The sequence below is a fragment of the Diuraphis noxia genome, unplaced genomic scaffold (assembly GCF_037042655.1).
Source record: "Diuraphis noxia isolate RWA-SAM2 unplaced genomic scaffold, SU_Dnox_SAM2 contig0001, whole genome shotgun sequence".
NCBI classification, from domain to species: Eukaryota; Metazoa; Arthropoda; class Insecta; order Hemiptera; family Aphididae; genus Diuraphis; species Diuraphis noxia.
In genome coordinates, this window is record NW_028301711.1 from 61,018,986 (window position 1) to 61,032,991 (window position 14,006).

The window sequence follows — 14,006 nt, forward strand, 5'->3', positions numbered from 1 at the left end:
ATCTTAAATCAGATTTGAGAAATTTGAATTCAATAAAATTATATATTCTTGTGAAAATCTGTGACCTAGCACCTAGATATAACAAATTCAATGATTATTAATTCTGAGAAAATGAAAATATTGTAAAAAGGTAAGTAGATTCAGAAACCTATAGTTAAAGTAAAATTATAATATGTCAATAAATAATAAAAATTATAATATAATACTCTAAAAGTAATCTGTTGAGCTTAAAATTTGCCATGATCTCCCTTATAAGAAGGAGACAACACATGAGGATATAACGTCCTCTTAAAAATCAACAGTTTTTATATTTTTGTCTTAATTCAAAAATATATTTATGTTAATTTTTACTTATATTATTATATTTTATTGTAAGCAATGACATTTTCAATATATACACATTTTTTTAAGCTACTGCATATTTATGGCTATATTACTTATAGCAAAATAAATAACACAAATAACAATGAAAATATGTGATAAAATATACTTAGTTACATAGGCAAACAGACCATCAATCAGTATCTATCAATGAATTCAAGTTCAACACATCTTATACATCCATTACACTATTAGTGATCTAGTTATTGACAAAGTACATTTGTCCCTTACTAAACTTTTTATTATTGATTAAAAATATATACATTTTGTCGTTTTATAAATGTAATGTACTAATTATGTCTCTATATTGATTTATATAGCATTGTTAATAGTGAATTTAATTTACAACCCTGATATTATTTATTTGTACATTTGAAAAATCCAAATTCATTGAATTAAGATACAGAAGAGATAGTTTGAAGTTATAAAGTGCAATTTGAGAATAACTGGTATTTGTGAGGAGGATGCTAAGGATCGTAGTAAGTGGAAATTGAGGACTAAAGGCAATAAAAATACATACTTTATGTACAATACATATTATATATTTTTAAACAAAATAACAGGTAATGATAAAATAGTTATTAAATTCATTAAGTAGGATTCTATTTAAGCTACTTATTATTAACGAGTTTACACTGGAGAGGATACCATACTAGAGTTCTTCCCTTTTTTTGTTTCTTTAGAATGATCAATTGTTGGTACAGATGTACTCAAGCTGTTGTCGGAATCATCGCTATTTTCTTGATTATCATAAGTTTTATTGGTACCGTCACAATAATGTTCATCATTAATACCTAATGATAGTTGTTCTAATTTTATTTGAAGGCTTTGAATTCTTTTAGTTGAACTTTCTCGCTGTGTTTCTAACATTTGCAGCATAGGCTTAGCCACTGTTTCCAGCATATGTATTCCAGACAATGTGTATACTAGAAATCAAATTATTAAAAACATTCTGTAATTTCCATTTATTTATTATGTAAGTATAATAAGAAAACAACTCTATTATGGCGTCAAAATAAATGGAAGGATGCTTATCTATAAACATTAATAACTACTTAGTAGTTTCACTACAAAATTAATAAAAGTAAAAGAACTTTAGAATATAAATTATTAAATAATGTATGGAAATATTGTGATATAATTTAAAATTGGGAGAACAAAATAATATGAAAGGGGGGTTTTTTAGTGATTTATTAGATGGAAGCATAAGTGGTCGAATTCATAACAACATGTTAACAATATTTTTGAAAGAATACATTTCTTAAATTATAATTTTTGTGGTATCATTTACCTGAATCGTTATGAAGCTGAGCCATTGGACTTATATCACCTTCATTTGCTTCATTGTAATTTTTTATGAGTTCGTCATACAATGTTTCTATGTGCTTTACAATTACCTAATGGCAGAAACACGAATAAGTTATATTTATATCATTAGTGTATAATCAATGCATTTTAGCAGACTAAATATAAAATTATAGAAAAATAATTACTCCAAATGACAATTGGCTGGTACAAGTTGTAGGTGCAACTTGAAATTTAACATCTATTCTGTGCACCATACCACTTATTTGTTTTGCTTGAAAGCATACTGTTTTCATTTCTTTCATCTAAAACAAAAATGTACAATGTAATATTACAATCTTACCAAATGGCACATTTACAACAAAAAGGTATTTTAAGATTTTATCAAACTAATGCAACCATATACCTAACTTAAAATAAAATATCATAATATTATTTTCTATTGTGTACAATTTGTCAGAACCCAGTGAAAAAAATGCCATTCATGCAAGTAAGTAATTTTGTAATTTATTTTCTTACCATTGTTGTAGTATCTGTATTATACGAGGAACAAATTATTCCGATAAAACATGAATCCATATTTTGTAAGTTCAGTTGAGTTTGCAAATCTGAAAAATTATAAAAATTTAAATTAAATGTTGCTTTAATTTGTTCGTAATAAATAAATAATATGCCATTGTAATAAGTTTTATCATATTATAGTATGTGCATTAGAACAATTTGATACATTTTTAAAATTTAAGTACTTAATTCAATAACTACAGTAGTGTTATAACTTATTATGCACCTATTTTAATTTTAAGTTCTTCTACATAGTCTAATAACAATATAATATATTTTATTGTTTTGTAAATGCTTATATATATCTGAAAAATATTGAAATATCATAAAAATACAACACACTAACACAGAAAATATGTATTCTTAGCTGTAGGGTTAATTTATTCTTATATTAATAATAAAAACACAAGAAGCCCTAACACTGGGCTGTCCAAAAATTAGCTAGATATAATAGGTATTATTATTAATATGGAACAATCCCTAAAGATGGTTGTTAGATTGTACTTTGGTCATTTCATAACTGTACCTTTTCAATATCCTGACTTATTTAATTTAATAAATTAACTAAGTATGAACCAGCATAAATTTTTTCCAACAAGATATATAGGTACTACTAATATATACTACATGAATTAAAATTATAAAATACTCGCCGACATTAGATGGCCACACAGTGATGTGAGGATGTGAATGATACCAGCCAATGACGTTCAAGTTGGCTCCTTTGAGGCGGGAGAAGTTTTTGGCATCTTCCATAGCGTTTACCAAATCTTCAGACATGATTTCCACACGATCTTTTTTGATCTCTCCCCGTGGCGGTATCGATAACGCCGACACAGACACAGTAGTCCCACGCTCATGTATTATTTTCTAAAAACACAAAACAAAAAAAACCGATTTAGCGGACATATCTAAGTTAGGTGATGACACAAATGCTGGCATCAGCACGATATTACCTGGCCGATGAGCAGCGCGGCAACCTCTTCCTTCTCGGTGAGCAACGCCAAATTATGGCACATCAACAACACCTCGTCCGATATGAACACGTCGGTGAGCTGATCCAACTGTCTATTCATGGTTGCGGCTGTGCTCAAAGACTCCGCGTCAATCAAACACCACACCGGTCGACGTGCCGACGCGAAGACCACAGAGGTGGAAAACAAAAGGCGACGAATCGGCCGCAAGGGAAACGTACGAAAAGTGTGTCACGGCGGCGGTGGATGAAATGCTGAGCAAGTGCAAACTGCGATTGTCATAATGTCATCGCGTAACGAACTCGCTCGTCCGTAATATTCTGTTGTACCAAGAGTGCCGCGCTGAACGATCGTACTCCGGAGTTATCAATGTGCCGACTTGCACAGATAACGATATCATTGTTGTTATTGCTAACCACGAGATCACCGACCATGAAATATGACGTAGACCTTGTTAAACTACTATAATAGTAACATAGATAATTAAATCTTTATTATCCACGACTCACGGATTAATATAATTAATATATTAATATATATTAATCCGTGGCACGACTCGAGATAATATCTTAAGTCCGTGATGACTAGTAAGCACTAAGCAGGGCTGCTCAGACGCCGCTGGTCCATGCCAATCGCCAGTGTGGCAGTGTAATTCGTATTTATCGTGATCAACCACGGACTAAGATAAATATAACATTATAATATCTTCCGTGTGTAAATGGTTAACTGTCGGCTAATCAGTAATCGCGGTATTCAATATCGAGGCCCGTTGAGTGCAGGACGTGTCGTGGCGAACATCGTCATGTGAATCCAAATACTACTATCTATAGTATTTGGTGAATGTCAGTGTAAGGAACGACTAAAAGGTTCCCTGGATATCGCTCGTCGTCAGCCCACCCGGCTACCAACAGCGGTAGGCCGCCACCCCCGTACGTATAAAATCGATCTCCACCGAACCCAATGAATGTTGTTCATTAGCGACTGTGGGCTTGGGGCGGTCTTTTGCGCCTATCGTTTTCGTTTCTATTTATTTTACCTCTCAATCGACGTCGCGTTGCCTAGGTACGGTCCAGTCGCCAACGTATAAACAATTTGTTTACACGACGAGAAAACGTCGGCTCCCTACGATCATCAGCCGTGTGATATTGATTACCGCGCCGCTAGCTGCGCCGCTTCGTCCCAATCACTCGCCATTGATCCAGTTAGAGCTGATATCCTAGTGATCGTTCACGTCAGTATAACTGGAAAAGAAAAATTTGCCAGCAGCATTTGACGTCCTTGGTTTTCGGCCGCAGTAGAGTACGCCGTACAGTCCATACTGTGTCCATCCGATACCCGTTGGCTTTCGCTATCGATTTAACGACCACCGCTCCGGCTTTAGGTTTGTGTGCACGGCCCATTGTACACTACAAACGCGTCCAATGTCTCTGTCTTACACACGTCGCACTCGTATGATATGATGTATACAATTAACGTTCCGCTCATTTCAGTCACGGAAAATGTTTTTTCCGCGTAATTCAAAAGATATAAAAGCAGGGCAACAAAACCGAAATCCACACGAGGAACAGAGTTGTGACTTGTAACTCGTGAACTCAGTCATTACCGACCCTATCGGACTTGTACTCATACACCAACCATTACCTCGTTAGATTTATGTATGCTCTTCGAATGATCGAGTCCTCACCTCGTCAGTTTCATGATTTCTACCGGGAATCCTATTGAATTTTTCCCATATTTCATATTGAACACAATTCACTGTTAATAATACACACAGAATTGCACGTACTACTAGGCACGCTGGTTTTAATTAATTTTGTTGTCGGTCCATTAACTTTTGGGAGATTTAAAAATAAAATTTCTTAAAATTTAGCAGTGGGACAGTTGAGACATTGATTGTGTATAGATCTATACAACAAACAACATGATATATATTTTTTGTTTAGATTGTTATTGTTATTATTGGTAGCACATAAGTTGGTATAACTATGCCTTCCACAAACCGGAAAAAGTCTGGAGGCAACAAATTTGAGTTCAGTGAAAAACAGATGGCTGATATAAAAGAAGCGTTTGAATTGTTTAACGTAGATGGATCTGGATCAATCGAAACCAAAGAGCTAAAGGTATTTAGATGCATCAATAAATTACATTTATTTAGGTTAAGGCTATCCTTTCTGTTTTATAGTTAATTATGGTCATTATATGATATCAGTGAAGTTACATAGCATGGTAGTATGGTGGAGATGTAGGTTAGAAATTATTTTTACCATAAAATTATAATTCTTATATGATTAAATTAATCAATATTTTAGGTAGCCATGAGGGCCTTAGGATTTGAACCAAAAAAAGAAGAAATCAAACGCATGTTGCTTAGCTTAAATAAACAACACACTGGTAAGTCATATTTTTAATGATCAAATTTTAAGGTTATAAATACTACCTTAAAGTAATTATGATAAATTTAAAACAACAATAATAAAAGTTTAAACATTATTTAGGTGTCATAACATATGATGAATTTGTCACTTTGATGTCCATAAAAATGGCAGATAAAGATTCAAGAGAAGAAATTATTAAAGCATTTAAACTGTTTGATGATAATTGTACAGGAAAAATAACATTCTCCAATTTGAAACGTATTGCCCAAGAATTAGGGGAGAATATTGCGGACGAAGAACTTCAGGTTAATATAAATTGTTGTAATCAAAAATGTATTATTTACTACTTTTAATTTACGTATTTTAATTGTTTTATCAAGGGGATGTAGTGGATTAATGAAATAACTCATTGATTTTAATCTAGTCATAGGCAGTCTCTTATCATAGGTTCCTACCTAGTAGTTGTCCAAAGTAAAACTTTCTCCCCACCAATATGCAGAAGTAAAAAAACACAAGTACACAACAATTTATACTAATAGTTCCCAATTTTTTTATAATATGACTCATTTTGAAAAATATTCAAATGTTGGCATTCCAGAACATGGTAATCACCTTTTTTTATTGCTATCTATGCGATAACTTTTAGTTTGACTGCATTATGGAAACATGTCACTAATAGATAATGTTTAATGATAAAACTAAATTTGAAGTCAATACATTATTTAGTTTCTCATAAATTATTGTATCATATTTGTTTAAATTTTTAATCGTATTTATACTATAAAAAAATAAAACAATATTTCAAAAATTAACGCGACTCATCATAAATATAATCATAACCCACTTTTGATTTGTACCCACGAACTATTATCTTACAACTGCAAGAGCTTGATAAAAATGAAAATTATTTTGTACAATTAACTTATTAGAAAAAACTTTAAAGTACAAATTTTACATTATTAGATACAACTATATTATTAAGTAACAGTATAAGACTTGTTTGATATATTTTTGATTGTGATATAATGTTTGTAGGAAATGATAGATGAAGCAGATAAAGATGGTGATGGTGAAGTCAGTCAAGAAGAATTTCTTCAAATTATGAAGAAAACCAATTTATATTAAATATATATCACATCCCTATTCTATATAACATATTATTTATTTGTTTTAACACTATTTTGTATTAATTCTTCACAGTTACCATTTAAAATTAACTTCATAACACCTAATATTATTATGTGAGCAAGTCATTTCCTTCATACATAAAAATTATGGAATTTCTCTTCAAAAGAATAAAATCTCCTAATAATCTAAGCAAAAATGAAAACATTAAATTTTCTTATTGAAAAATCAGTGTGCTTTAAATTGTGTGTTGTTACATACCAAATATTAAACTATAATAATTTTTTGAAGTAATAGTTGATCATAGCTATAATAATTAATGTACCGCCCTAAAAAAAAATGTAACAATAAAAAATTTTATTTAATTATGATAACCGTGTTCAATGTTTTCATATTTCTAAGAATTGGTAATAGTTTAATTTTTTTGCGGAAAACCTTTTTTTTATTTGAAGGAAATTAGTTATAACTTTTTTTTATTGTATCCATTACAAAAGACTTAATTACATTATACATTACCTAATAGTTTAAGAATAAAGTGAGAAAAAATATGAATTACAATTTATTATGAAATAAGTTTATATATGTGTATTACAGTTTGTTGGTAAAAGGCAATAATTTAATTTAAACAACTAATGACAATATTTTTTTAAATCAAATTGCTTAAAAAAATGATCTTAATAATTTAGCTTCTTGTGCCATCTCATCATCGCTTCTCTTTGGATCAATGCAGTTTTTTTCATTTTGTAATTTTCTGTATATATCATCATTGACCAAAAAATCTCCAGATTTTCTTGGAATAATATGAACATGAACATGCTAATAATAAAAATAAACATTTATAAAACATTGTGATGTCTGATGATCATGGCCATAACATAAAACGTTTCAATTAAATTAATACTTTTGTACTTGGCCTCATTTTAATAATTCAATATCTTTTAAAATAACAGTTTTATACTAAAAATATTTTTATTTTTAAAATTAATTATTTTTCAATAAATAAATATTGAATAGTTAATATTTTTAGGATCTAAATAAATTGGATTTTGATTCAAATATTATTCAATTTTTAATATTTTTTTTTTTAAGCTTCTGTGTTATGATGATCATAGCCAAAATTAAATGTTAATTTTGTGTATAAAGAGCATTTTAAAAGATAATAAATAAATAATTAAGTAACTAGTTTTGATATGAAAATAAAAATAATAATAGGTAACATTTATAAACTATATATTTTAGTAGACTAACAGTTTTTGGTCACAATTCCTGCAGATCTGATAACAACATTTTCTATTTTTTATAGAACTTTGTACTTAATACTAGAAACCAAGAAGTGTTGGGATACCTAAGAATTTAACCACATAATCTAATATATTAAAATAAAATTAATATTACATACTTTAATGGTTTGCCCAGCATGTTGTCCGTCTTGAATAACAATAGATGATGAATTAGTATTGTGTACTTGTTCAATGGTTTTTTGAACTTTTTGGACTGCAAGGAATAGATCCATAACTTCACTAGTAGATAAGTCTGTCAATTTTTCCACAGATCTAAGAGGAGCCACTAAAACATCTAGTTATTGATACTTAATGAAAATATTACAAAAAAATTAAAAGTAATTATAGTTTTAATAAATTTTAAAAGGATACGTCCTGGTAAGACACATTTAATGTTGGTAAATGCTAAGCATGATAGCGTTTTGTAAAATACTTGTAAACCTTTAACTATAGATGAACCAAATTTAAATTCATTGGAATCTTCAATAGTCTTAGTCCTACATAAAGTATTTGAAATCATTTTTGGGTAAATATCATATCGTCTATGACATTCCAAAGGCATTGACTGGCGAATACTTTTAATTAATGATAAATCAATTGGTGCCAAAACAAAACCAGGTTCTTCAGAGCACTGTGCTATTACTGTTCCTAGTGGATCAACTACCTATACAATGTTCAATATAAATCTATTTACAAATTAAATAGTAATCAAACAAACCAGTGAGTGACCCCAAGATTTTCTAGTTGAACTATGACTACCCGTTTGTGCAGCAGCAATTACATAACTTTGTGTTTCAATGGCTCTGGCTCGCAATAATATTTCCCAATGATAGGCACCTGTTCCGAAGAAAAATGCTGATGGATAAGTTAATATGTCTGCACCATTTTCAGCTAATGCTATAGCCATTTGAGAAAATCTCATATCATAACACTAAACTTTTGTATAAAGAAATATTGTCATATGCATAAATAATTAATGACTATTAATATAATTATTTTAAATGTTTTAAAAAATTTGATCTTTAATGTTAATGTTAAGTAAACTAAAGCAATAGTATATTGTCAAGCAGTTATTATTTTATTGAACCAATATATGGTTGGTTCATATTAGATAAATGCAAAATAACTAGGTATATTTTAGTAGGATATTTTTGAACAGATGCAACAATAATGGTATTAGTCAATAATTTCAAATTAAATTTAATGAATATTTATTATAAAATAATTGTGTAAATTACTGTTTTTAAAAATTATAATCACCAATTTTATTGTACACTTTATTGTTCAATGGAAAAAATTTTTATAAATATAATTCGATTTCATAAATTAATGGGTATAATTTATTCTAACTAAATTATTAAATAAAAACAAAAGAAAAGGATACAATTGCTAAACCAACATTCCCAATTGGAGTTTTAACTGGTGGTGAGATTTCAGTACCAGATTCAATTAAACTTGATTCAAATGCTTGGATGTTTTTTGAAGGTATTGATACATCATATAAATGTATTTTATGATAAGTTTCAGCTATTTCTCCTTTATTATTGATAACCAAATGTGTGTTCCTTAGTTTAGTTTCTGAAAACTTGTTAATTCAATACATTATAAATTAAGTAAGAAAATAGGAACCAATTAAACTAATAAATAGTTGAGAGATATTGGATTTCTGTATAGCTTCGACCATATTTTAAAAATAAAATTAACACAGAACAACCTCTCTAAACCATCACCTTCGTGACTGGAGGTGTGGTCGAAACGCAAAAAATGTCGGATTATCAGAATATACAGAACATTTTTATTTGCATATCACATACTTAGATTTTATTAGAAATATATTATATTTGACATTACTTAGAAAAAAGTCAATTATACATTTTTGTTTAGTAAATGACATTCTAGACTTAGCTGCAATATTCTTCCATTTCTTGATCTACAAAATATCTATAGGTGTTGAAGTTTAATTTTTGTATGTATTTTTAAGTTATTCATATCGATAATACTATGGTTGGACGAGAGGGGTTCTTATATTATACTATATTTTAGACATTTGTGGATAGTAATAATATAGAATCTATATTTTTAATAACCATCTATATTATAGATGATTATTTAATATTTAAATATTTGAAACTTAACATAAATATTTTTTTAGAAATAAGAACAACTTAATTTAATTTGACAAACAAGAAAAATAAAATAAAAACTATAAAAGCAATAACTAAATTTATAGTGTTGAGACTTGAAAATAATGTAAAATCTATGTTGAAACTATAAAATACTTATAGTGTATAACAAAATATTAAATTAATAATAGTTTTATAAGTTTTAATTAGTATTAAAAAAAAACATGAGTGATACAAATTTTGAAAACATAATATTTTTAAAATGCAATTAATATTAATTTAATTAATTAATTAAATAAAAAAGATTATAAACCTACTAAACTGTGTGACTATAATATTATGTTAATTATAATCCTTCTTAAAAAAAAACCAAAACCATTTGAGTAGTATCTTGAATACTTTTTTTTAAAGTATTCTTTACAACAATGTCTATAAGTATTTCACTAATTAAAGGTATTATGGACTCAGAGGCTGTTTGAATGTATTATACTTAGTGGTACAAGACAAAATATAGACACCCCCCCCCCACCACCATCATAATAGAAATTACAAATAAATATTTTTTAATAAGTTTATAGTTAACAATTATAAGGCCCTTATATTCTTAACTAGACGCTTTCAATAGTTTCAGCCACGATTATCATATGTCATTGATTAGGTACTTTATTACTTTTTTCATTTATTGAACATTAAAATTAAACATTGCGGTCAGCACATGCTCAACCAAGACCACCCACCCCCCTAACATTGGCGGTGCAGTGCACCAAAACCAGTATACTCAAACCGCCTCTGATTATGGTTATGACAGTTGATGAGATTTTTGATTTAAATTATCATACCTATAATTGTTAGTGATGCCCAAGAATAAATTCTGTGTTTGGAAAAAAATTAGGAGGACTAAATGGATATTGGATGAGAAAGCAATCCACACAAAATTAACTGTAACATTACCGTAAAGGCTTTGTCCCCAAACCTCCTCCAGCAACAATCACACCAAAACATTATAAAATTTGTTCAACTAATATAAATATACATAAAAAAAGAATTAACACTTTTTATTATTTTTACTATAAAATTAGTCGTTTATTAATAAACTATGCATTGAATAAGGTCTATAAATGATAGTATATGAACTATTAAGCATGATAAAATTTATAATCACCATATTTTATAGTTATATTAGGAATTTCAACGTTAATTTTTTTTTCATGACTAAGGTTAGGTTAGGTTAGGTATAATAAATAAGTAATATTATAATAAATATTAGGCAATAAAAATTGTAATTATATTATATTTTTCATCAGAAAGACAGTTTACTAATTCACTAGTAAATATTGAGTTCCCAGAGTTCCTTTTTAAAAAAATAGAAGAGATACGCTCCAATCAAGCACTAATAACATTATGTGTAGGCTCTAAAACTATATCTAATAAGTTGAATTAATGAACATAAAGCTAAAAAGATAAATAAGTAAAACTTTGTATATTTTCCTAATGTTATAAAGCAACACAATAAAAACAATAAAAAAATTAAAATTTTTAGTCATGAAATATGATTTCATTGCACAGTTCAACAGTGAATATATATTAAATAGAGCTGTGTTATGGTCATATATATTTAATATTAACTGTGTATAAATAAATTCTCATATTTTGTTGATTAATTAGGTCTAAATCCTACAAAAACACATTTATTTGTATTATATTAAGATGTGAGATGTGTCTGAAATAAGCATAACATTTTAAGATTCTACAAAAGTAGTGTAGACTTATTGCTGTTTTTTAAATTTTTATTCTTTAAATTTAACTAAAAATAAATCAACTAAGTATAACAATTTTATTAATGAACATAGTTGTCAGTATTTTATATATACTTTAACATATTATTAATTGCATTAAAAATAAATTTCTACTTTTAGTATACTAATAAAAAAAATTACAATTTAAAAAATTAAGTTATTAGTACCTTTTCATGAAATCCACCTAAAGACAGCCAAATATCTAATGACTTGGCTAATGATTTATAATTATTGATAAGAGATCCATCTAAAGATTCGGCCATCTCTAATGATTTAGCTTTATTTTCTTCAATGTAATCAAATGACTCTGGCAAAAAAATCATCTGGGAATAATAAATTAATAACAATAATCAGATAACTATCTAACATGGTATCAAACTATTCATACTTACTTTAGCTCCACATTTATGGGCATTAGTAATTAGTGCCTTGCACGCTTGAAAGTTTTTTTCTTTATTCGCAGTTGATGTAATTTGACAAACAGCAATAAGATTATCCATGTCAGAAAATGTATTTTTAAAAATCGAATATAATCGTTTGATTAACATTTGACAACTGTGGCAATCTCTAATGATTCTTCTCACAATTAACAGCAATAACGATTAGCTAAGCAATTACGTGCTAGTATCTTTCAAGTAGGTGATTAACTGCATTAAGAACTAGAGATAGGTAATCAATAATTTATTCTTAATAATTGTTTGTATCAAAACAAACTAGGTAATAGCTATTAACTATAATAATCATAAGCTTGTCATTTAATTTTCGGTAATTTTATTTACCTAACAATCACAAAATGGTCAGATTTCCAAGTTATTGAGTAGTGTGTTTAGTCATCATTAGACTCTAATATATCTAGTTATCTCTAATACTTAATCCGCTGAAGAACACAACGATCATAGACATATTATTTTATTTATAGGTCTATGACAACGATTTTTACTGCCAAGTACTAACTGTAAAAGGCAAACCAACATGTCTGTGAAGTTAGCTCCCGGACGTTGAGCGCTTATCAACTCTGATAAGGTAGGTAACCGCATTCCGGCATACTCTATTGCCTATTCATGTCTTACAAGGGGTTATAATAAAAATATTTATTTTTCATATAGAATTCAGAATTCAAGGTGGTCGATGGACGAATGATTATTATTATTACATTAAAGCAATAAAATCTATAATGCACATTATGTACCTACCTAATTTAAAAAATAGTTTTCATTTATATAATTAATTAATAGTTATCAATTAATCATAATTATAAAATATAACATAATGAAACATTTTAAAGTATTTAAATATTTTGAACTAGTAACAATATGGTAACATAAAAAATTAACTACATTATACTAGCTATAAAAAAATACAAGTTTACAAAACATCACCTATTATTATACAAACCAATGTTGGATTTACTCTTAACTATTTTTTATTTTTGAGAAATATAACCATTATAGCGTTATAATGCATGCATAAAAACTAAAAAGGCAATATCATTACAAGAGGTATAATGTTAATAGGTAGGTAATACATTTTAGTATCAATAGTGTGCTATAAAAACGAAGCGATTAAACCATTGTAAAAATATGATATTTAAAAATGATATAACAAAAGTAAAATATTATTCCCTATATATAATTATTAAAAAATGTATCTAAATCTTCAGCGGATGAATTAGAAACAGTTGATAATATTAAGCTAAGAAGGCAAAGTTTATACAATTCGGCAACAACCCATCAACAATTGTATGATATTCTACAAAATTAACATGGCATTTTGGTTAAACGGGGGTGTAGAAAGAGTAAAGATATTTAAGTGTCATTCGATTAAATACAGAACCCAATAAAACTTAGTTATAATAAAAAGAACAATAAACTTGATTCTATTTAATATGTTAAAGACCTCGCATTATGCTCATAAATTATTAAAAACATCTAGATCATTCTAATAAAATTATACGACCCTAAAAAGATATGAAGATCAAATTTTTAGTATACCTCCATAGTCTGAAGAAACATAAAGTTCTAACATAGATAGTAATTCAATAAAAATTATAATGGTGAACCTTAAAAAATTACATTAGAAATGTCCA

At 28.2% G+C, this 14,006-nt stretch overlaps 3 protein-coding genes across 4 annotated transcripts; 1 reads left to right on the forward strand and 2 right to left on the reverse strand.

Moving 5' to 3' along the window:
- Positions 1 to 901: 901 nt before the first annotated feature.
- Positions 902 to 3,564, reverse strand: LOC107167190 (lys-63-specific deubiquitinase BRCC36-like). The gene is made up of 6 exons (XM_015516121.2): positions 3,204 to 3,564; positions 2,901 to 3,117; positions 2,206 to 2,294; positions 1,875 to 1,991; positions 1,673 to 1,778; positions 902 to 1,307 (listed from the first exon to the last, which is right to left on the reverse strand). The coding sequence occupies exons 1-6, from the start codon at positions 3,321 to 3,323 to the stop codon at positions 1,012 to 1,014; spliced, it is 945 nt and encodes a 314-aa protein (XP_015371607.2). The 5' UTR covers positions 3,324 to 3,564; the 3' UTR covers positions 902 to 1,011.
- Positions 3,565 to 3,784: 220 nt separating this feature from the next.
- Positions 3,785 to 7,089, forward strand: LOC107167191 (uncharacterized). Of its 2 annotated transcripts, XM_015516124.2 has the most exons (6): positions 3,785 to 4,150; positions 4,284 to 4,602; positions 5,165 to 5,341; positions 5,531 to 5,612; positions 5,717 to 5,901; positions 6,632 to 7,089. In XM_015516124.2, exons 3-6 carry the CDS (start codon positions 5,207 to 5,209, stop codon positions 6,719 to 6,721), a joined length of 492 nt encoding a protein of 163 aa, XP_015371610.1. In that variant the 5' UTR covers positions 3,785 to 4,150; positions 4,284 to 4,602; positions 5,165 to 5,206; the 3' UTR covers positions 6,722 to 7,089. The 2 variants fall into 2 exon arrangements, with proteins under 2 accessions (XP_015371610.1, XP_015371608.1); XM_015516122.2 differs by lacking the exon at positions 4,284 to 4,602 and having other exon boundaries at positions 3,789 to 4,150.
- Positions 7,090 to 7,267: 178 nt separating this feature from the next.
- NitFhit (ntrilase and fragile histidine triad fusion protein NitFhit) lies at positions 7,268 to 12,915 on the reverse strand. Its single transcript, XM_015516120.2, has 8 exons — positions 12,700 to 12,915; positions 12,313 to 12,579; positions 12,088 to 12,243; positions 9,386 to 9,586; positions 8,720 to 8,932; positions 8,374 to 8,665; positions 8,121 to 8,296; positions 7,268 to 7,537 (listed from the first exon to the last, which is right to left on the reverse strand). The coding sequence occupies exons 2-8, from the start codon at positions 12,466 to 12,468 to the stop codon at positions 7,382 to 7,384; spliced, it is 1,350 nt and encodes a 449-aa protein (XP_015371606.2). The 5' UTR covers positions 12,469 to 12,579; positions 12,700 to 12,915; the 3' UTR covers positions 7,268 to 7,381.
- Positions 12,916 to 14,006: the final 1,091 nt, after the last annotated feature.